The sequence below is a fragment of the Armigeres subalbatus genome, chromosome 1, assembly GCF_024139115.2.
Source record: "Armigeres subalbatus isolate Guangzhou_Male chromosome 1, GZ_Asu_2, whole genome shotgun sequence".
NCBI classification, from domain to species: Eukaryota; Metazoa; Arthropoda; class Insecta; order Diptera; family Culicidae; genus Armigeres; species Armigeres subalbatus.
The window spans coordinates 107,217,859-107,242,031 of NC_085139.1; the positions used below are offsets into that span (position 1 = coordinate 107,217,859).

General features: G+C 42.3%; 1 protein-coding gene across 2 annotated transcripts in view; it reads right to left on the reverse strand.

The window, feature by feature from the left end:
• Positions 1-6,850: 6,850 nt before the first annotated feature.
• LOC134204484 (torso-like protein) overlaps positions 6,851-24,173 on the reverse strand; it is a 169,604-nt gene continuing 152,281 nt past the window's right edge. For both annotated transcript variants that reach the window (XM_062679301.1, XM_062679310.1), the window contains exon 4: positions 6,851-9,240. In XM_062679301.1, the coding sequence (XP_062535285.1) occupies positions 8,410-9,240 (831 nt within the window). In that variant the 3' untranslated portion in view covers positions 6,851-8,409. The remainder of the gene's footprint in view (positions 9,241-24,173) is intronic.

Consider the following 24,173-nt stretch of genomic DNA (forward strand, 5'->3'; position numbering starts at 1 on the left):
CATGAAAGCAAGGGCTGCCTTTGAGAATATAAGAACTATCTGAAAAAACACAGATAGAGTACAGTGGGGCAAGAGTACGCACTTAGTTTTCAATCGATCATGTGGCTCTTATGAGGCAAGCTTCGGTATATCAAATCAATGTCAATGATTCATATACTCTTCCTATATGCTACCCAGCGGAAAAAATATTAAAATTATTGATATTTGTTATAGTAGAACCATTATTGCCAGACACGTCGAAAACGCACAATTACCCCACCGGTGCAGTCTTATTTCGGCGGGATATACGGGTTTGACATCAGAACTTGAAGATTGACATGCGTACTCTTGCCTTACCCGTATCTGCGTACTTTTACCCCACAGTCCCAAAATGTATTCAGGTAATGGTTTTGACTTTTTTTTGACACCAACCGGATTGGTGTTCTGCACCATAAAGTACTCTATACAATAGGTTATCGAAATGGTATAATGTTCACCTGATTGGACGTAGATATAGTAATGAAATACTAGTTGCGGAAACACAATTATTTTTGGCAAAATGCGGTACACAGTTCGGGCCTGGTGGCCTCATAACTGGATCTCCATCGTCGAGCTGTATCGTCGTTGTCACCCGAGGCCGATAGCAACATAAATTCGGGATCGGAAATGGGGCCACCCCTTACGGTTCAATAAACAAATAAAAGAAGTCGACCGAAACCGAAATGGACATCGCTCAGGATGAAGATCTTTCAAGTCGACCCTTCGCACCACCGGAGGTGTACACTGCCTTCCCAAGTAACACATTTCAGACATATTTGGTTGCAGCAACTTTATTATGACTGAATCTAGTGATATATGAGTTGCTGCAACTGACTTGGAACATGTTGCCGCTCGGGTTTAGACGTCAAACGGTTATCAGTCGATGTTAGTTGCAACTATCGAATTAGAGTTAAAAGTATATTGCACTTCAATGACTTGCAGGTATCGAACGTCTACTGTAAAGAAATGAGGTGCATTGGAACCAGTTTTTTGCGGGTAGCAGGGAGTATGTTCAAGGGCTTGACGATCCCTCCCCAGGCCATCTGCTAGTTGTCAGGCTTGCCTAGGATGTGGTGAGGTTTGACATTGGGCCCTTTTAAACTCCTATAAAAAGCTGCATGTATCCGCAAGTAGGCCCCAGCAAAGCGCACAAGCGCAAGTCCTGGTGCCAGGTGGAACACAAAACAGACCTGACATGACGGCCCTCCGACGAAACAGGACGTTTGCGCATGCCCAATAGGCCGCCTGGAATTTATTTATTTATTTATTTATTTATTTATTTATTTATTTATTATCTATTTTACCCCGGTGGAAACTATGGTCGTATGCTGACAGGGAAGGGGGGGGGGTTGCTCCTCTCCGTGCAAATGTTACTGAGCGTCTGTTCTCCATGTCAGGATCGGCTCACAACAGCGACCCTGCAAGCCAGCCTTAAAAAACCCAGATTAATCCACCTACAGTGAGATTTTGACCCTTCCTTAGTTATAAGAAATTTTTTTTTCCAGACTCTAGTATTTAAAACGAGATAAAACTACTCAGCTTCCCACGGCGATTTACCGTGAAAATGACAAAATAATTGCCTACCCAAAGGCGGATGTCTTGGGTTGAGTGACAACTTAACGAATGATAACGTACTGTACTTCATGCTGCCTATCTATAAGGCGCTCGTCGGATTGAATAACTATTGTGACATAGTTAGCAACTATCGTAACGCTGGTTGCATATATTGTACTCGTAATTTCCAGAGACCTCGATATTAATTAATCCAGAACTAACTAAATCAGTCATTGATCTGAGCGAAACTCAATAGCGTTCAATAATAACATATATTTCACCTTATGGATGCCTAATTTGGTAAAACTAAACTTGATCAATACCTTTAAAATGAGCGAGATTTTTATGGTAGTATGCTTCAGAATTTGCACACATACGCACACATACATGCATACAAGTGATCTATTAGTGTCTCAAAAACATGCTCACATTTGCTATCTAGCTTCTACTGAAGATATTTTTGAAATCCCTTTCAATTTTTACGTTTTTGATTTTCTGAGAAGATTTTTTTGTACATGCTTCTATATGTTCCTCAATAAAAATCATTTGTTTCTTTGAAACAAATCAGAAAAATAGGCATAATTCCATATCATATCATTTGTTATAATTATATTTTCAATGTCAAAATGAATTTGTTTCAAATACCATACATTTTATTAAATAATTCACGAGATTTCTTGATAGATTAATACGTAACACACCTGCGTAACGCATACAAAGTGAAATTATAGACACTTCCGAAGGGTCAAAACATACGCAACGAACAATCAACAAGAGAGTACGGACCGGAACCATCGGTGAAGACCACTGCGAAGAAAAGGGACTAGCGATTGGTAACTCGGTTCGTGGAACTGCAAAACTCTCAATTTCATCGGGAGCACACGCATACTCGCCGATGTGCTCAAGGACCGTGGATTCGGCATCGTAGCGCTGCAGGAGGTTTGTTGGAAGGGATCAATGGTGCTAACGTTTAGAGGTAATCATACCATCTACCAGAGCTGCGGCAACGCACACGAGCTGGGAACAGCTTTCATAGTGATGGACGATATGCAAAGGCGCGTGATCGGGTGGTGCCGATCAATGAAAGAATGTGCAGGTTGAGGATCAAAGGCCGGTTTTTCAACTTCAGCATAATCAACGTCCATAGCCCACACTTCGGAAGCAGTGATGATGATAAGGACGCATTCTACGCGCAGCTGGAACGTGAGTACGATAGCTGCCCAAGCTATAACGTCAAAATCATCATAGGAGATTTGAACGCTCAGGTTTGCCTAGAGGAGGAGTTTAGACCGACTATTGGGAGTTTCAGCGCTCACCGGATGACGAACGAAAACGGCCTACGACTAATTGATTTCGCCGCCTCCAAGAATATGGCCATTCCGTATCGGCACACCTGGAGATCACCACTGCAGACAGAATCATAAATCGCATTTCTCCGACATTATCGACGTCAGGACATATCGTGGCGCTAACATCGACTCTGACCACTATCTGGTGATGCTTGAACTGCGCCCAAAACTATCCGTCATCAACAATGTTCGGTACCGACGACCACCGCGGTACGACCTAGAGCGACTGAAGCCACCTGATGTCGCCACTGCATACGCGCAGCATCTCGAGGCAGCGTTGCCGGAAGAGGGTGAGCTCGATGGGGTCCCTCTTGAGGACTGCTGGAATACAGTCAAAGCAGCCATTAACGACGCAGCGGAGAACAACTTCGGGCATGTGGGACGAAGTCGACGGAACGATTGGTTCGACGAAGAGTGCAGACAGATTCTGGAGGAGAAGGGTGCACCGCGAGAGGTCGCACTGCAGCAAGGTACCCGGCAAAACGTGGAACGTTATAGACGGAAGCGGAGACAGCAGACCCGCCTTTTTCAGGAGAAGAAACGCCGCCTGGAAGAAGCGGAGTGCGAGGAGACGGAACAGGTGTGCCGTTCTCAAGAAACACGCAAGTTCTATCCAGAAGCTCAACGCATCCCAAAGACTTTGTGCCGCGAGCCGAAATGTGCCGGGATAAGGATGGGAGCATCTTGACGGACGAACGTGTGGTGATCGAAAGGTGGAAGCAGCACTACGAAGAACATTTGAATGGCGCTGAGAGTACAGGCAGTGAAAGTCAAGGCAGCGGAGGAGATGACTACGTCAGTTCAGCGAACGATGGAAGCCAACTAAAGACCAATAAAGCAGCTGGTAAGGATGGTATCGGAGCTGTGCTCATCAAGATGGACCCAGAAAAGCTAGCCACTTGCCTGCACAAATTGATAGTCAGAATCTGGGAAACTGAACAGCTACCGGAGGTGTGGAAGGAAAAGGTTATATGCCCCATCTACAAGAAAGGCGACAAGCTGGAGTGTGAGAACTTCCGAGCGATCACCATCCTTAATGCCGCCTACAAAGTGATATCCCAGATCATCCTCCGACGTCTGTCACCATTAGTGAATGAGTTTGTTGAAAATTATCAAGCTGGCTTCGTTGATGGCCGCTCGACAACGGACCAGATCTTTACTGTACGGCAAATCCTTCAAAAATGCCGTGAACACCAGTCCCCAACGCACCATCTGTTCATTGATTTCAAGGCGGCATACGACAGTATAGACCGCGGAGAGCTATGGAAAATTATGGACGAGAACAGCTTTCCTGGGAAGCTTACCAGACTGATCAAAGCAACGGTGAATGGTGTGCAAAACTGTGTGAAGATTTCGGGTGAACACTCCAATTCGTTCGAATCGCGCCGGGACTAAGACAAGGTGATGGACTTTCGTGCCTGTTGTTCAACATTGCGCTAGAAGGTGTCATGCGGAGAGCCGGCTGTAACAGCCGGGGTACGATTTTCAACAGATCCAGTCAATTTATTTGTTTCGCGGATGACATGGACATTGTCGGCTGAATATTTTCAAAGGTGGCAGAGCTGTACACCCGCCTGAAACGTGATGCAACAAAAGTTGGACTGGTTGTGAATGCGTCAAAGACAAAGTACATGCTTGTGGGCGGATCCGAGCGCAACAGGGCCCGCCTGGGAAGCAGTGTTACGATAGACGGGGATACCTTCGAGGTGGTCGAGGAATCCGTCTACCTCGGATCCTTGCTAACGGCTGATAACAATGTTAGTCGTGAAATACGAAGGCGCATCATCTGTGGAAGTCGGGCCTATTACGGGCTCCAGAAGAAACTGCGGTCAAAAACGATTCCCCACCGCACCAAACGTGTCATGTACAAGACGCCAATAAGACCGGTTGTCCTCTACGGACATGAAACATGGACAATGCTCGAGGTGGACTTGCAAGTGTAGCGACCCTAAACGCCATGCAATAATCATCATTTTTCTTCTATATTTAAAGTATGTCATATAAACGAACAAAAGGAAAGATTGGACAGGTTGGAACCTGTCCATTTATGTTTATCAAATAGCAACCGCTGTTGAAAATAAACAACGGATATTTAAGTATAAGCAAAACTTGGCGAATAAGCTGGCCTAGAAATAGTAGCTGACTCAATTATTAAATAATTGTTTATTTAGAGAGTACGAATGCTCTCGGAGCAGAATGTCACATGAGAGTAAATGTAGGTAGCATGCAACATTCTCCAAAAGGTAGTATGCAACATTATTGTAAATGAGAGAAAAATTGTAAACAATAGCCAGTAGTTATAAATAACGTTTTTGTAAATAAAGAAGAGAGTCGGATTTTGGACTTGGAGTTAGCAAGTCACATCAGAATTGTTCAAGTGTTTTATTTTTCAAATTGTGATGACTGTTTTTCCAGAAAACTAACCGCTCGGGCTCGTGCACAAGCACTCGGAGTATTCGAGAGACTGGTGCTTAGGACCATCTTTGGCGATGTGCAAGAAGACGGTGGGTGGCGGCGATGAATGAACCACGAGCTCGCCCAACACTACGGCGAACCCAGTATCCAGAAGGTAGCTAAAGCCGGAAGGGTACGATGGGCAGGACATGCTGCAAGAATGCCGAACAGCAACCCTGCAAAGATGGTCTTCGTTTCCAATTCGGGAGGTACGAGACGGCGTGGAGCGCAGCGAGCTCCATATAATCGGCAAATACCTAGGCGACGAATGAAGGATCACGATCGGAAGTTTGTAACATTGAACTGCAAGTCGCTAGGTTTCGCAGGTTGTGAAAGGATAATCTACGATGAATTACATCCCCGCAACTTCGACGGCGCTGCAGGAAATTTGCTGAACACGACAGAAAGTGTGGAAAAGCGGGCATCGAGTGGCTACCTTCTAACAAAGCTGAGGTACCACCAACAAGCTGAGAACCGGCTTCTAGTACTAGCCGTCTTCGTTGTACTTACAAGAAATGCATAAATCCCGGAGAAATTCAGATGAATTCTTCCAATAAATTTAAATTAATCTCGCCGGAAAATTTGTTAGAATTTTCTGCGAAATTTTAGGAGAATTTATCGTCATATTCCAGAAAAAAATTGCTTGGAGATATTGTGAAAATCTGCCGGAAGAATCAATTCTGATAACTTTCTGTTGAAGATTTAGATGAATTTACCGAGCAATTTTTAAAGAGTTCCCGGAATAAATTCTAAAGAATTTTCTGAGAAAATTCGAAATATTTTTTCAGATAAATTCAAAATTATTTCGAGAAGATAGTGCAGAATTTCCATTGAAAATAGAGTAGAATTTCCTTAAGCATTTCTGAAGAATTTCTGTTGGAAATTTAGAAAAAAAAACTTTGGGGACGCATCGTAGATGGAAAGTGTACATACTTTGGATCCAACAAGACACTTCCATCGAGTATAAAACTTGCTATCTACAAAACGCGCAATAGACCGGGAGTCTTTTACGGGCGTAGGCTCTGGTTCATCATCCTGGAGGAGTGTAACGCGCACATGGAATTTTCGAAAGAAAAGTGTTGCAAAACATCTATGCTGGGGCAGAAGGAGAACGGTACACGTTGGAGGAGAATGGACCATTAATTGCAACAGTTGGGGACTGCCCTCGGAAACATAAGCAGAGTTATCTCAAATACAATTAACACTCCTCCGACCGTAATATGTTTACATGCCTCGAAGAACACTATTTTCAAATCGCTATATCTCAGCCGTTAGGGAATCGATTTGAACAATTTAGGGACTCACAAATTTTCCCGTCCATCAAGATTTGTTTGAGATGTTGAGACCTCCGATCGGACCAAAAATGACCTTTGTGGACCTCAAAACGTCGGAGCAAGTTGTGATTTTAATACAAATTGGGTGGTTGGTGCTTACCAGGTTTGTTTTCGGACATTTTAAAAGAATTATCTTACATGTTTTTTTCTTTTCATGATTAAAGCTGTTTTATTAGTGTTTATTTTATTTGAAGATACCTACTTTCAATGGAAGACTAACTGCATACGTCTAAGCAATCATCATCTATTCTTGTATCTAAACGCTTACATGGCTATTAGTGATCGTTCCTTCTATTAATTGTTGCTTACCGATTACGCGCAAATTAAATGCTCATCCCCTCCGCTGCTGGCCAGTCATAGAAATTGCCCGCTAGTAGACGGTTTGATTCTAGCCTGATTTTAAGGTTTATGAAACTCGTGAGCTCTTCACAACGAGGCAACAGCAGCTGATTGCGCATTTTGCATATCAATTACCAACACGATTCCCCGTGCACGAATTGTCTCGCGATGGAAATCGATTTTGACACGAGTGATACCGTCTCAGTTTGTTCTGTTCCGGGATCAACAGGTGCATTTAGATAAATACATTCTTCCGCACTCATTTCCGCTTTGTTACTTTATTTATCCGTCCGTGTAATCGACATGCTTTCTGAGCCCCAAGGTCACTGCAAAGGGGGAAATCTTAGACTTACCAAGTTATTATCTAATCTATCACAGCAGTGAAGTAGTTTGAAATTGATTGCTTTTTGTTCTATCCCTCGTCTGTTGGTTCTGCACTTAATCGTCTACCCTGGGATGTACATTGGATTCACTTGGCACTATAAAAACTAACTTTATGTACATACAAGTGGAAGTTAAATAAGGCTCCTCTTATCCATTATTTTTTGTTGTTGTTTGTTAATTCGGTTGGGTTGTATGTCTTGGCGCAATTTGTTCTAGCTAGTACGGTTTCGTTTCGTTGCTTGACTGTTGCTAATTTCGCCTACCTTTCGTTATAAGCAAATCTTTGGGCGAAGTACGTACACACACGTGTATGCAATTAACGTTGGCTTTAGTTGTTTTACAAACCTCGTGTTTAAACGCGATTTGGATAGGAAATAGGTAGTTCGGATTGAGAACTAAAGATTAGTCTTTTGAGATATTTGTTTGATAAGCAATATTGAAGATGGGAAGCAGTGAGCAGTCTATTAAAAAATCAAGAAATATGTTCGAATAGATTATGATTTTGAAAGTGAAGCCCTGTTTACATTCCTTTCCAAATTTCATATGATTTGTTTCCACTTATTTAATTGTCGAAATTTACGAAAAACCTGTACAATAATTTCATATCAGTTCTGCTGAAATTTTAACAAAAAATCCCTAATCGATATTCAATTAAAACTCGGTTTGAAAAAAAAATATGTGATTGCTTGATATTAGGAGCAACTGTTGTACATGAAACTATTTACACAGTAAGATTCGTGGCCACTGGGATTCTGCTTTTTTCAATCTTTTTTCCTGAAAGTATCTTTCTTGTTGAATTTTTGATCGATTGTCTAATTATCACGTTTGTACCAACCCAATAAATACTTGTAATACACGATAAACGCGCAAGTCACTTACCTAAATTAAAACACCTACTCTCGTTATCTACCTAACTCTAAACGCATAGGAATATGAGGAGCTTGTCGTTCAACAGTAACCCAAAATAAAATGTAAACCTACATATTCACCTCCCACAGTTTGAGATAATTGTCCAGTATCTCCTCAAACCACGCTCGCTTTCGGGGCTCTTTGAATATTACGCTCAGCGATTTTAGGTCTAGCTGCAGTATGGCTTCATTCTGTAGCAGTTCGCTCAGTATTCTCAACAGAGCACCGTCCCCGTGCAGCTTCAGCAAACTGCTGTACGTGAACACGTAGTACGATAGCCGGAGCTTCCGGGAGGCCCACGCCTCCACCGTAGTGTTCCCACTGGCGCACCGAATTTTGCCCATATGCTCCACGTACCACGGGGCGAAGTGGTCGTACAGATCCACCTTAGAGAGCGCCAAAACACCTCGAGATTTCAGCTTCTCCTTGATGTTCGCGTAGTTGCGCTTGTTGAATACAAACACCTGATACAACGAGTTTCCTGTCACGTAGGAATTGATATAGTGCGTACCGTACTTGTTCATAAACTGCACGGCCGATGTCGTATCGCCGACCGTTACGGTTTGGATCTTCCGCTGTACGTCATTCTCCAGCACTTGATTGGGCGGGATGGGCTTGGCGAATTTGGCGCTATCTCGAAACCGCGACACGCGCACCAGCACGTAGCAGTAGTCGTCCCGGTCGAGGTATTTGCTTTGGATTCCTAGTTTTTTGGCAGCGATTTCCGTGTGCCAGCCTTCGGTGTAGGCTCTCCACGGATTATCCAGTCGTTCGATTTGAAAGTCTCTGAAGTACGCCTGGAACAGTTGGCGCTTGTTGTCGCAGAACTCCATGTGGAAGTCGCCATTAAAAACGCCCGGTTTGACTTCGTACTCATCGGTTTTCACTTGGTTTAAACCCTGTGGAGAAAACAAGAAGACGTTGAATTGTTAATATGGGCCGTGCATAAATTATATAACGTTTTAGGCAGAAGGGAGGGTGTTTTGAGAAGGGTAGCTATCTATACAAAAAAAATTATACCTATTTAAATTAATAAAAAAAAAACCTGTCGAAAACGAGAGTTGGAAATTGTAACACTGGCGGCGCTAGAGTTTTGGTAATGGCGCACAAAAAAAAACTCACTATTTTTGTATAAAATCTTCGCATATGCAATTCTGCAAGGTTTTAATACAAAAGATGTTAAATTTCGACTTAATTTTCAAATAAAAAATGCAGTCTTTTTCAATTTCAGAATCAAAACAGGGTAAGTAAAAAAACCGTATTCTAACTCTGGAATTAATACTGCGAGCTAATGAACCACATCATTTTTTCTAGCTAATATTATTCTAGGAAATACCTCGTAACTTCCTTGTAACTTCCTTCAGAAGAAATTTTACTGAAAATTCCTCCAAGTATTCCTTTGAAAGTTTCTACAATAATTCATTCAAAAAATCCTCCTGGAATTCCTTAAAAAATGCCCCGCAAATGAATCCACAAATTCCTTCCGTCTTTGGAATTTCTTGCGGAATTTTTTTGAAACGGAAATTTGAGCGAAACTGCAGGAAATTCCTTAAGAAAATGTTCTCAGGAATCTTTAAGAATTTTCATTACACATTATTTCAAGAATTCCTCCAGTAGTTCCTACATGTATTTCAACGGCAATTCCATTACTTAATGATCAAGATGCAATGTATTGCAAGGGCTATTACCTTTCTCAACTATTTTCAGCAAACCTTCTCTTTTTCCAACAGGACTATAGAAGATACATGATAAACAGTTTCTTATATATTTTTGAGATATTTCCTGATATTGGAGAACCAATATGTCTTCTTTATTTCAAATATAGTTTTATCAATACATGTCCACAGTTATCATGACACAACTTTAAAACATTATCGATCATATTATTTGAGACAACTAATAAATTATAAGTGTTGTCTTTCCGGAATAAAATACCATCTAAAAATAGGGGCTCAATTCCAGGCTCGTCCCTTTCCTACTTTGTATTTCTATCTTAGCTCTTTCTGTGTTTCACGTTCTACCAGAACGATTCCTACTGTTAAACATTCAACACTAACAATCCAAAAACCTCCCGTGGCACCTATGAGAGGTCGTAAAGTTATCTGCATCTTTCTTAAGTAGGTGTCCAACTAACCATCCTTCCCCTTCCTCAGTATTCGCAAGGGCGTGGCCAGGACAGATCTCGACTATTGGAGAGTGCATTGCTTCCATCTAAGAGATAGCGATTGGTCCCAAATCAATATCTGTGGTAACGGATGAAAGCGTTGCTACTCTCATACAATAGTCTTGGCTTGTACCACCTACGAATTTGTGCGAAATGCTCAATGCTAATGCTAATTTAATAGGTAATAAAAAAATAGGAAAAGTAGATGTTTGTAAAATCTGTTTATTGTTTTTTTAACTTCGAATCTTGTTCTTGAGCTATTATAATGTTTTGTTCAATTTTTGATTCATTTAGTAATCCAATCGCATTTTCAAAATCATCATTTGGTTTAATTTCAACATATTTCCTTTTCGTATGCAATCGACTGAGAGCATAAGTACTGCAACTGAAATTTCAAACTCATCGGTTTTCTTGCTGAAGAAACTGACAGTGTGAAGTTTATTATCAGTTCAGTGTCAGCATTAGGATCAAAAATTGCAACTATAGGAGGGGCCCTCCTTAGCCGTGCGGTAAGACGCGCAGCTACAAAGCAATACCATGCTGAGGGTGGCTGGGTTCGATTCCCGGTGCCGGTCTAGGAAATTTTCGGATTGGAAATTGTCTCGACTTCCCTGGGCATAAAAGTATCATCGTGCTAGCCTCATGATATACGAATGCAAAAATGGTAACCTGGCTAAGAAACCTCGCAGTTAAAAACTGTGGAAGTGCTTAATGAACACTAAGCTGCGAGGCGGCTCTGTCCCAGTGTGGGGATGTAATGCCAATAAGAAGAAGAAGAAGAAGAAGGAGCGTCAAATCGTCATCGGCGACATGAACGCTCAGGTAGGAAGGGAGGGAATGTATAGACCGGTTATCGGACCGGATAATCTGCACACCGTATCGAATGATAACCGGACAACGATGCATAAACTTCGCAGCCTCCCGCGGAATGGTAGTCCGAGGTACCTAGAAGCTTCTTTCCTGGCAAAAATATCCACAAGGCCACATGGAGATAACCTAACCAAGAAACAGAAAACCAAATCGACCACGTTCTAATCACGAACGTCCGCACTTACCGCAGTGCGAATATTGAATCCGACCACTACTTCGTTGCAGTATGTCTGCGCTCAAAACTCTCGACGGTGTACAATACGCGTCGAAGTCGAACGCCGCGGCTTAACATTGGGCGGCTACAAGACGGTAGACTAGCCCAGCGGTTCTCAACCTTTTTCTTGGGTTGTACACCTTCAGATATTGGCACAGCTTGAGGTATCCCCTAGTTTCTTTTTAATTTACCGGTAAGTTTAAATGCAAAAGTGGGTAATCGGTTTTCACTTGGCTTTTATCAATCCTAACCATTAATTGAATTTTCAAATAAATAATTTTGGTCTTCTGACAAATTTATGTACATCGACCTATCAATTTTTAACAATCCCCAACAATATTAATATTAAAGTGATTTAACTTCAACTTTAATTATAACACGGATTCGAACACAATTTAATGAAAACGGACACAAAAATAAAAATGAAATTTAAGATACTTCCGCAGAAACAGTATAATTGAAAATGTTCAGTGTTTTCGAAAAATAAAACAGTTTCTGTAACTTTGAGTCTTCTGATGCAAGATCATGATGAAGGAGGCTTGGTTCGATTCCCAGTTCTTTCCACTCGTGCAAACACCAAGTCTGAAAATGCAACACGTGTCAGTTTTGCTGTTGGTGAAATTTTGTCAAAACAGTTGAAACCATTCCAATTTCTAGAACGGAGAACTTGTTAAGGAATGCATATCGGCTGTTCTTGACATCGTCTGTCCTAAGGAAAAGCCTCCTTCAGTAGCATTAGTTTGTTGCGGAACAAGGTGACGATTAAAAGTTCTCGACGAAGATTTGAAAACTACGTTATGTGAAAAAGACGCCTGCCTCAGATTATATATTCCCGCAAGCTATCTTCTCAAGAGGAATTGTAGATCGTCTCCAAATCACAAAGGAATTGGCAGTTTTGATTCCAATGAGTGGAACAGACTCGAGGAACTCAACCATCAATTACAAATGATGTTGACAGACATGGAAGCAGAATACGCAGATTTGCTGTTTTAGCGGGAAGTTTGTTGACAGTCGTGGTACAATGCTTGAAAGATTTTATTCGCTTCGAAACGAAATCGTACATTCTTTACCAGATAAAAGAAAATCAATGGTCGAGCTGAAGGATCCTGAATAGGTTAATGAATAGCTTTTCTAGTAGATATCACCAAGCATCTTGATTACTTGAATATAAAGCTGCAAGGCAAGGATCTACTCGTCGAACTACATTAAAGCTTTTAAAACAAAATACATACTTGTCATAAGATGAGTTTGTACTATTCCATAAGGCCGTATTAAGTGTCTCGTACTTGACTCGACATGAAGAAATTAACGCTTTGGCACAGTTGGTTACTGAAACTGGAACATTTCCCTCATCTTGTTGAAAACATTCATGCTGAAAACAGTTTACTGGAATTTTCAAGCTTATTCGCTGATTTTTGAGAACACAGTAATAAAACTTCCATTTTTTCAACATCGTTTACTGTTATGAACAATGTACCTGAAATATTTGAAATGGAGATTATTAACCTCCAATGTAAAAGCGAGCTTAAATCTAATCTTCAAAAAGAAACATGTCTCCCAAGATTTTCTCTCTTCAGAAGCACTGTGGACAGCTCTTTTGAAGAATAAAAGCAGTAAAAAAATCCTGGAAATCAATATGCGTCGAGTATTGGAGTAGCGAACAATTCCATGTTTCCCATTCTATTTTCAACCAAAAGACCTACTGCGTAGAAATTAAAATTATTTAAAAAAAATTAAAATTTTTAGTTTTTTTCTAAAGAGTTTTCAGCCATTCTGGAGAAATGAAAAAAAGGAAACATTCGTTATTTTGAAAACATGTATCAAATATTTTCTGGCACGCCAGCAAGTGATAATTCTGAAAATTGGCCCGTGGCTTGAAAAGGCTTGGCAGGTATGTACGTTATTAGTTTACGGCCTCTATGAACTCTATGAACTCTGGACGCCGAGTTTTTCATAAGAAACTTCGTCGGTGGTCCCGATCGATTGTATCATATGCGGCTTTGAAGTCGATGAATAGATGATGTGTGGGCACGTTGTATTCGCGGCATTTCTGCAGTACTTGGCGAATGGCGAACACCTGGTCCGTGGTGGAGCGTTCGCCCATAAAACCCGCCTGGTACTGCCCCACGAACTCCCTTGCAGTTGGTGCTAGTCGACGGCATAAAATTTGGGAGAGTACCTTGTAGGCGGCGTTCAGCAATGTGATTGCGCGGTAGTTGCTACAATCCAGATTATCGCCCTTTTTGTAGATGGGACACACGACACCTTCCATCCACTCCTGCGGCAAAACTTCCTCCTCCCAAATCTTGGTAATGACCCAGTGCAGCGCTCTAGCCAGTGCCTCACCACCGTGTTTAAAAAGCTCTCCTGGTAGTTGGTCAACCCCAGGGGCTTTGTTGTTCTTCAGCCGGCCAATCTCCTCCTGGATTTCCTGGAGATCCGGAGCCGGTAGAATTATGTCCTGCGCGCGTTCTCCCAGGTCCATCACCATACCGCCATCTTCGTCTGCCACATCGCCATTCAGGTGTTCTTCGTAGTGCTGCCGCCACCTTTGGATCACCTCACGCTCGTTCGTAAGAAGGTTCCCGTTTATGCCCTTACACATATCAGGCTGTGGCACGTGGCCCTTACGTGAACGGTTTAACTTCTCATAGAACTTTCGTGCGGTACAGTTGCTCCGTATCTTCACGGTCTCGATCTTCCTGCTGGCGGTTTTTCCTTCGAAAAATCGAGTTTTGTCTGTTCCCCGCCTGTTTGTATCTTGCCTCGTTTGCTCTCGTACGGTTTGCAGCAATCTCGCTCATGCTGCATTTTTCTCGTCCACTGTTCACATGCCGTCAAAACAGTCGTTTCTCTGATCCGAGGCACCTTGCCAAGTGCAGCGGTTGCGGTGCTACCAATGGCGGATCGAATATCTCTCCAGCCATCTTCAAGAGACGCTGCGCCTAGCTGCTCTTCCGTTGGAAGTGCCACTTCCAGCTGCTGCGCGTGTTCTTGGGCTAGTCTACCATCTTGTAGCCGCCCAATGTTAAGCCGCGGCGTCCGACTTCGACGCGTGTTGTACACCGTCGAGAGTTTTGAGCGCAGGCATACTGCAACGAGGTAGTGGTCGGATTCAATATTCGCACTGCGGTAAGTGCGGACGTTCGTGATGTCGGAGAAGAATTTACCGTCGATTAGAACGTGGTCGATTTGGTTTTCCGTTTCTTGGTTAGGTGATCTCCATGTGGCCTTGTGGATATTTTTGCGGGGAAAGAAGGTGCTTCGGACTACCATTCCGCGGGAGGCTGCGAAGTTTATGCATCGTTGGCCGTTGTCATTCGATACGGTGTGCAGACTATCTGGTCCGATGACCGGTCTATACATTTCCTCCCTTCCTACCTGTGCGTTCATGTCACCGATGACGATTTTAACGTCCCGCAGTGGGCATCCATCGTATGTCTGCTCCAGCTGTGCGTAGAACGCTTCTTTCTCGTCGTCGGGTCTCCCTTCGTGTGGGCAGTGCACGTTGATGATGCTATAGTTGAAGAAACGGCCTTTAATCCTCAGCTTGCACATCCTTGCGTTGATTGGCTGCCACCCAATCACGCGTTGGCGCATCTTACCCAGCACTATGAAGCCGGTTCCCAGCTCGTTGGTGGTGCCACAGCTTTGGTAGAAGGTAGCCGCTCGATGCCCGCTTTTCCACACTTTCTGTCCTGTCCAGCAAATCTCCTGCAGCGCCACGACGTCGAAGTTGCGGGGATGTAATTCATCGTAGATCATCCTGTCGCAACCTGCGAAACCTAGCGACTTGCAATTCCATGTTCCAAGCTTCCAATCGTGATCCTGTATTCGTCGCCCAGGTCTTTGCCGATTATATCGAGTCGCATTATCGCTTAAATTGTTCGTAATGATTGGTTTTCTAGGCGGCTTATTGGGCCAGCGCAAACCTCCTGTCTCGTCGGAGGGCCGTCGTGTCAGGGCTGTTTAGCGTCCCACCTAACACCAGGACTTGGGCTTGTGCGCTTTGAGCGGCACACGGTCGCTTTGGTGGGGCCTACTTGCGGATACATGCAGCTTTTTATAGAGGTTTAACAGGGCCCACTGTCAAACCCCATCACATCCTAGGCAAGCCCCACAACTCGCAGATGGCCTGGGGAGGGATCGTCAAGCCCTTGGACATAGTCCCTGTCACAATCGTACCGGTTGCTGATTGGTTGAAAATGACAATCGATTACTTCGATTGGTGGCGGCGCGTTTTTCGTAGGGCAGCATGTTGTTAGTTTGGCCGTGTTGCAAGTTTGTAGAGTTGATATTAAGCAAAATACATAAATGTTTGAGTTCCAGATTGTTGGTTAAAAATAAATTTATATTGAACTGCAAACGCCATATAGATTATTCTCAAGGGCTGTAAACGTTTAAAACTGTTGATTTTAAACATTGTAACAGTTCAGAATATCTAAGGATGGCTGTATACATGATAAGCCAACGATCATATCAAATGTTTTATAGCAAACAAACTCGATGTCACTCGGACAATCCGAGTGAACTCGAGTGAATTATAAAATATCAGAAATATTGTCCGGGAACTAGTGGGCGTGAGAACGTAAAAAAAATATACCTATGGTCAAAAACTATATTAAGCGCTGATGTATGTGAGATCGCGACGAATGATTGCAGAAAGTTGAATTTAAAGAAAACGAGACAGACTATCAACGGTAGGTTCAAAGGTTTATTGGATGAAAAGGGACAAAACCTGATTATGAATCGAAAAACGATTAACTTCCGCCAAAGATCGCGTCGGTACACCCAACCGGCGGTTGTTAGATTTTCTAACAATTCTGTATAAAAATCTACCAAAACCTGTATAAGAACTGGGCATATGCGAAATTGTTAGATTCTTATACAATAAATGTAAGCTATCAAACAAATATTGTAAGAAAAGCTTAGAAAATTGTTAGATTCTTATACAATACTTGTATAAGATTCTAGCAATTTCGTATATGCCCAGTTCTTATACAGGTGTTGGTAGATTCTTATACAGAATTGTTAGAAAATCTAACAACCGCCGGTTGGGTGTAGTAGTTAAACTATGGTCAAATGGACCAAATATAATCTCCTCGTTTGAACAGCTCGTCCACTTCTAGTTTTCGCATGAAGCTATTCAGATGTTTCTGGAAAAAGCGACAAAAGTTCTTTAAAAGTGAAGTTAATATCAAGAATTGTGGACTTTAGTCCTTAAATAGATTATCAAAACTCGATCAGGATATAGTTATAGCTATAGTGTCAATCCAAAAGTGGGAGACGAGATCACGTGTCGGAGAGTGATTATCTCCTAGTTAATTGTGATTGGCACACTAAAAGACAACCGAAGTCGCCGTAGGAGTGATTAGTGCGCAGTAGAAAAAGCCACACCACGGGGCTTTTTCTCTCGGTTGGATTTCATCCACAACTATTCTGGACCGCCCCAACGTGGCGGAAAGGCACAGTTTCACCTTAACCATCAAATCACCCTTGGTGCCCTGAAGAAATTAGCACAAGATCTACCGCGAGATCGGTCGCGGTATCGTACACCGTACTGACATCCTTGAGTCTAACAAGGTTGGCGCTTAAGTCAGTATACACAGTATAAAAATGTTACAGCATATATGATGTAACAAAAGGCTCCGTTCGATTCGACTCATTTTTCCATCACTTTTCAAAATTACAGGTCGTCATTACTATGGAGCTTGTATTCAATATTGCATTCAAGAAAAAGTTGGATGTAAAGTTAGAGGCTATTGAACACAAACATAAGCGTTTGAATATTTCCATGGCGTGTAATTTTCAGAATTTTTAACTGTGTAGGTATTGTTGTCGAACGAAAAACACCCTCACTTTACAACATTATCATTCACCTTTCCGTCATTTTCGATCTCAAAGTCATTTTTTCAGTAGCGAAAACTTCTCTCTGTCAGTCTTTCGCTTTTCCTACATAAATAATGAATGGAACGGGAAGAAAAACATCAAGTTTTGATACACGATATACGGAAGATTCTGTACCAAATTACTTTGGCTGCACTGGCGACCACCTCGTCCCGGATGTGGCGGAAGCGTATGCGGCGGCTTTTAGGCAAATAGCCACTAGCACACGATGGCGAAATGGGAGGACACCTGCTTCGGCGCAGGCAGCCTCAGCGGGTGTGGAAGATAGAAGTCCGGAAGCTATGCGGAGGTAGTGGTTGAAGACTAGTGAGAGTATGTTGACAAGCTCACAACTTGCGACACAAGTCAGTTCCAGTCCGTACAGAAGTCTGCTATCAATTAGTGCTTGGCCGATACGATTCCGAGTGGCCCTGTTGTTCGTCCTATGTGGTCTTGATAATGTTTTTATAAGGTTGATCCTTGATTTGCAGCCGACTTTGACCGCTTGAAATGAGGGACGAAGGTCAGTCCTTGGTCGATGGAGACTCCAAAGACCTTGACGAGTTTTCGGTTTGGAATCGGCTGCCCGTTAATCTTGAGTCTAGGGCCGGAGAGACGGTTCCGTCCATTGCACACATGTCCGCGGACGCTTTTTCCGGCCGACATGGTGAAGCCAACCGACGAGGCCCACCGAGGAACTGCACTAACTGCTGCTTGGGTTCGGATACGCGTTCGCGTTGTAGTGTCACCGACTACCACAAGTAGGATTTCGTCCGCGTAGACGAAGATGTAGATGCTCTTGGGGAAGCCATTGAAGACCCCATTCATGGCAACCAGAAACAGGGTTACTGCCAGAACTGACCCTTGTGGGACCCCAGTCTCCTCTGGGAAGGTTCTGGAGGCGGAATTGCCGATAAAGACCCAGAAGGACCGGCGGGTGAGGAAGTTGTGCACAAAAGCTAAGATGTTACCTGTGAAGCCCCAGTCCACCAGCTGCTTGAGCACTAGTAGGGTCCAAGTGCGGTTGAATGCCTAAGAAATATCCAGGGAAACTAGGTCGACGTGTTTCACTTGGTCAAATGCGCTCTGGAGTACGTTTCCTAATCTAGCAAAGTACGAACTTGCCCCATACTCCGGTCGAAAGGCGTGTTGGCGAAAACCAAGTCGTCCGTCAGACTCAAGCTTTTCACGCAGCCTACGGTTGACTAACCTACTAACGGCTGACTAAAGGTCAGCAAGATAGGCCGGTAATCAGTGGCGTCGCGGGAGGAGAAACTGTTTTTAGGTATCGGAATAACGTGGCTGAGGCGCCACTCGTCGGGAAAAGTTTGATTCGTCCAGGCTTGATTTACCAGATCAAGGAATACTATTTTGGCGGTAGGGGGAAGGTTTTTCAGCATCGGATACCCTATTCCATCCGGACCGCAAGACTTCCCTTTGCTACTGGCAAGAGCGAAGGAAAGCTCGGCGAACGAAAAGGGCTGGTTTATTGGGGAACTAAGCAAGTCCGGCGGGACTCGAAAGTTCTGCAGCGTCAGAGCCCTGGTGGCTATGAGCCTTTGAAAATCGGCTGGGTAGCCGCTTACTGATGCGAGTGATGCGAAGTACTCCCCGAGTGCATTGGCCACATCCGGCGGATCGGAAATAGTACGGTCTTGCGAATCGATGTGGATGGGGGAAGATCTACGCTTGCCACTAAGCGCATTGACTTTCTCCCATAGTTCGGCGGTGGATTGGCCCGAATTGATGGAGTCAAGGAAGTCTTCCCACTGCTTCTTTTTTAGGCTGACCAGATCATTTCGGTGGAAAAACGGAACAAACACACTTGCAAAACGGTACATGTCAAAAAACCTTGTGACAAAACTGAAGAGCTGTGGAAATTCAAAATTACGCATTTCTCAATATTTTCAAAAATAGTGGAATTTTCAAATTATATTCATGAAGTCGAAGCAAAATTCTTCACACAAACAATGCACAATGGTCCCAGAGTCGAATCTAGCAAGACAAAAATGTTTGCGCCAAAACTATTAGTTTTAGATATATAGTGTCTTTGGGAAAAAAATTTCATATTTTTTGACGATTTTTTTCCATGTAGTGAAATTAGGGTGGTACCTATATTTCACAAGTTCATAATATCAACTTTTTAATTTTTCGGTAAACACTTGTGCAATGCTCCACAAAGTTGTAGAGCAATAAATTTTAAGCATCTTTGCCGAAGAAACCATTTTTCTATCACTTATGGTTCACAAGTTATAAGCTTTTTCAATAAATACGTTAGGGCGGTCCCTAAAAATCGGTATTCTTCACATAACTTTTTATACATTCATTTCTCGAATAAACTTTGTTCCGAGCACTTTTAGGACTTTTGAAGACGCACATTTTTGTTAAAGAACCATGGATCTATCTAAATATGTTTTTAATCGAAAGACGGCTATAACTTGATAAATAAACGAGATAGGATCATGGGTCTTTAGAAGTTCTAAATGTGGTCCATACAAAGTATCCCTCTGAAAACAATACATAAAAATTTATTTAAAAAAAACGGTTTTCGTAAGGAAATAAACGTTAGATCGATCAAAGTAGGCTGAACTAGAGAGCGCATTTCCTCGGTTCACCGGTTCATTCTTACTGAATGTTTACATACGCGTTGAGACTGCCATGTCTTTTGTGTGCCATGCTAAACATCAAACAGAAAATCAGGCTACTATGCATATTAATGGTAGTACCTTGGTTTTCTGTTGGATATGTAGCGTTAAAAATACGTCACTTTTGAAGTATAGCCTTTGTTACAAGCCTACCTTGTTTTGATTAGATTTTTTTCGGTATCGCCAGTGGGAGAAAGCGAAGATGACCATTGGTTAGCTACTGAAATGTTTTTATTACTATTACGTTAAAAGCAAATCTTCATCAGGTGGGAAAATCTCAGGGTTTGCATTAAAGTTCAAAATGTTATGAAAGGCAAGTAATAGAAAAAAAGCATTTCTTGAACGCAACAAACCTTGAAACGGCGCAAATCTTCATCAATTACGAGATCAAAGTTGTAAAAAGAGGTGGGTAGGGATTGAAAATTGTCTTTTTCGGCATTATGTAATTTGTAAACGAACCATGTACTGTACCGCTCACAAAAAAAAACAACTCTTCCACTCATTTTTGGTCGCAACGGAAAATACGTGCCGGATAGTCGCCCAAGAAAAACATACCTCCAGATAAAAAGCTACTTCGATATTTTTAAAATTCGGCCGCCTCGTGGTGAATGCTTGGATAGCACGTGCTATTTGTACTGCGGAGAAATTTTTCACATTTATGAGAGCTTTGGAAAATTATCACGAAAGTTGTAATTTTGTTGCAAGGCACAATAACGTAAAAAAATCATAAGCTCTGTCAACCAGCCTACTTTGATCGATCTAACGTTTATTTCCTTACGAAAACCGTTTTTTTTAAATATATTTTTATGTATTGATTTTTGAGAGATTCTTTGTATGGACCACATTTAGAACTTCTAAAGGCACATCTCATCTTTTTGTTGAAGACCCATGATCCTATCTCGTTTATTTATCAAGTTATAGCCGTTTTTCGATTAAAAGCATATTTTTTCAAAATGAAATAAAACGCTTTAAACAAAAAACGCTCTCTCAGTTTTCCCACCATAAACGCAGAAAAGTGCGAGCTTTCGAATAGAACCAATAGATTGAAAATCGGTTTGCTCCATTTTGAAATATACGCATATGAAAAAAACATATTTTTCATACAAAAACTCAAATAACTTTTTTGTTATAAGAGATAGATCCATGGTTCTTTAACAAAAATGTGCGTCTTCAAAAGTCCTAAAAGTGCTCGGAACAAAGTTTATGCGAGAAATGAGTGTATAAAAAGTTATGTGAAGAATACCGATTTTTAGGGACCGCCCTAACGTATTTATTGAAAAAGCTCATAACTTGTAAACCAGAAGTGATAGAAAAAAGGTTTCATTATTATTATTATTATTATTATTGATACATTCATCGGACAATTTTGCCTACATGAACACTTATTTGCTAAAAAAAAAAAGTAGAATAAAATTAAACATTCGACAGTCGGTCTCGAAAAACTCTAGCACTAACATTGAAATCAAATAAATAATAATATGAATTGAACAAAGAGCTATGTGTCTTATTGGTTCGTTCTGTGCATAATCTGTCCTGTGTTGTTGAAGCCTCAAAATCTTCGGTGTCGTAGTGGACGAGGGACAATTTTCATGCCAATTTGAGCGAGGATCCATGGGGCATTTAGCTCACCTAGAAGTGTTTTGGCAACAAATGTGGCTCTCATATCGTTCCGTCTCTTCTGTAGTGTATCCATACCTAGCAAACGGCAACGGCTCTCATAAGATGGCAGATCATTGGGTCTTTGCCAAGGAAGAAATCTAAGCGCGTACTTTATGAACTTAGATTGGATTCTCTCAATTTTTTCGATACAAACGCTGTGCACAGGACTCCACACAACAACTGCTGTTTCCAGTATAGACCGAACTAAGCTAAAGTATAGTGACCTCAGACAGTATGGATTACGGAACTCCGAAGAAATCCGGGAGATAAACCCTAAATACCGATTGGCTTTATTGATGACATGGCTGTAATGTTCCCGAAAATTTAATTCGGAATCTAGCATAACGCCGAGATCCTTCACAACGCGACTCTTTTCTACTGATTCGTTTCCGATGTGATAGTCCCAGATAATGGGAGATTTTCTCCTGGCAAACGATATTATGGTGCACTTTTTCACACTGATGATCAGGAAATTACGTCTACACCAGTCCACAAATTTGTCGATGAACATTTGCAGCAATTGGCAGTCATCTGGTGACTTAACGAGCCAATATATTTTGAAATCGTCGGCATAGACAATTTTACAATTTTGGGGCATGACAAAACATACGTCGTTGAAGAACAAGGAGAAAAGCAGAGGCCCTAGATTGCTTCCTTGTGGCACGCCGGAGTTGTTGCTGAAAGGTTCAGACTCAGTAGTTCCCAGTTTCACGCTCAGCTGTCGGCCGATAAGGTATGACTCCATCCACCTTACTAAGTTTGTCGCTACTCCTAAGCGTTCTAATTTAGCCAGAAGAATACGATGATTTACTCTATCGAAAGCTGATTTAAGATCCGTGTAGGCCGAATTTACCTGAATTCCGAGCTCCATAGATTTCAAGCACAGTGAAGTGAACTGCACTAGATTTGTTGCTATTGATCTGCCAGGAAAGAATCCATGTTGGTCTGGCGAGATATACATCTTTGCTGATCGAAATAACTCACTGCTCACCAAAATTTCGAGGACTTTGGATCCTGCGCTCAGTGATGTCACTCCACGGTAGTTCGATATGTCACGCTTGTTCCCTTTTTTAAATGCTGGAAATATGATGGATTTTTTCCAACATATTGGAAATACTGCCTGAGCCAAGGATTTATTGTAAATTACTCTCAAAGGCCCACAGAGAGCGGCATGAAACTTAGTCAACACAATGGGGGGAATCCCATCAGGCCCTGGGGCAAACGAAGGTTTCAGTTTCCTAATAGCTCTCAAGACATCTTCATCATCAAACTCACGAATGACTGTATGCAGTGCATTTAACGGAACATCCGTTATGGCGCCATCAATTTCATCTTGACTACTCTCACTATCATCGAAAGTACTAGCAAACTGTTTGGCAAACAAATTGCAAATGCCCTCTTTATTAGTGGATGTTTCGTTCTCTAAAAACATGCTTGACGGTAAGCCAGTTTCCTTCCGTTTCTCGTTGACAAAAGACCAGAAGCGCTTAGGATCTTTCTAAGGTCACCCTGTTTTCGAACCACATATCGACCATAAAGCACCCGATTATAGTTTTATATTTCGAACTCGCAATGTTAAACATTCTTTTAGTGAATGAGTTCCGATTGCTGGAGAAAATCCTCAAAGGTACTTGCACGTTACCGTTTTAAAAATTGAAGGCGATGATTGGACCAAGGTGGTTTGCAGCGACCGCGTGGGGCAGGCACAAACTCTGGAAATAGTAGCGTTAACGTAGTAGTGAAGAACCGGACTGCTTCATTTACGTCGTGCGTTAAGTACAGGGAGACCAGTCAACAGAGAGAAGAGCCTGGTTCAGTTGTTCGAAGTTAGTTCTAGAGAAATCCAGCATTCCATCATCTACGGCCTCAGAGAAGACTGTTCGCGTCGGGCATCGTACCACGGTGATAAATGGAGGGTGTAACGGATCGATTGGTATGAGAGCGTCGGGTGGTTCAACAATATTACACATTGTTAAGGCATCTTCGCTGACGAAGACTAGATCCAACGTTCGTAGCAGGCAGTTCTTTGTTACATTCAGTTGTTTCAGGTTCAGTACCGACATTCCATCGTAGAAAGCAATACTGGAAAAAGTGGAATCAGTAGGCTCAGGGTAAGCATAACCCGCGCGGGTGTGGCACGCCAGCATAAGTCCGGAAAATTAAAATCACCAAACAGAATATGAGCAGTGCGACTGTCACAGGATGAGACGATTGCAGAGATCGCGCTAATATGATTCTCGATATTGCCTCGGTTTCTAGATTGATCAGGAGGAATGTAAACTACACCCAGACGAACTGTTTGTTCGTTGATTTCAATATTCACCCATAGATGTTCCAAGCTAGCATCAATAATGATGGGGCTGCATCGGGAGGAACAGAATGTATTCTTAATAG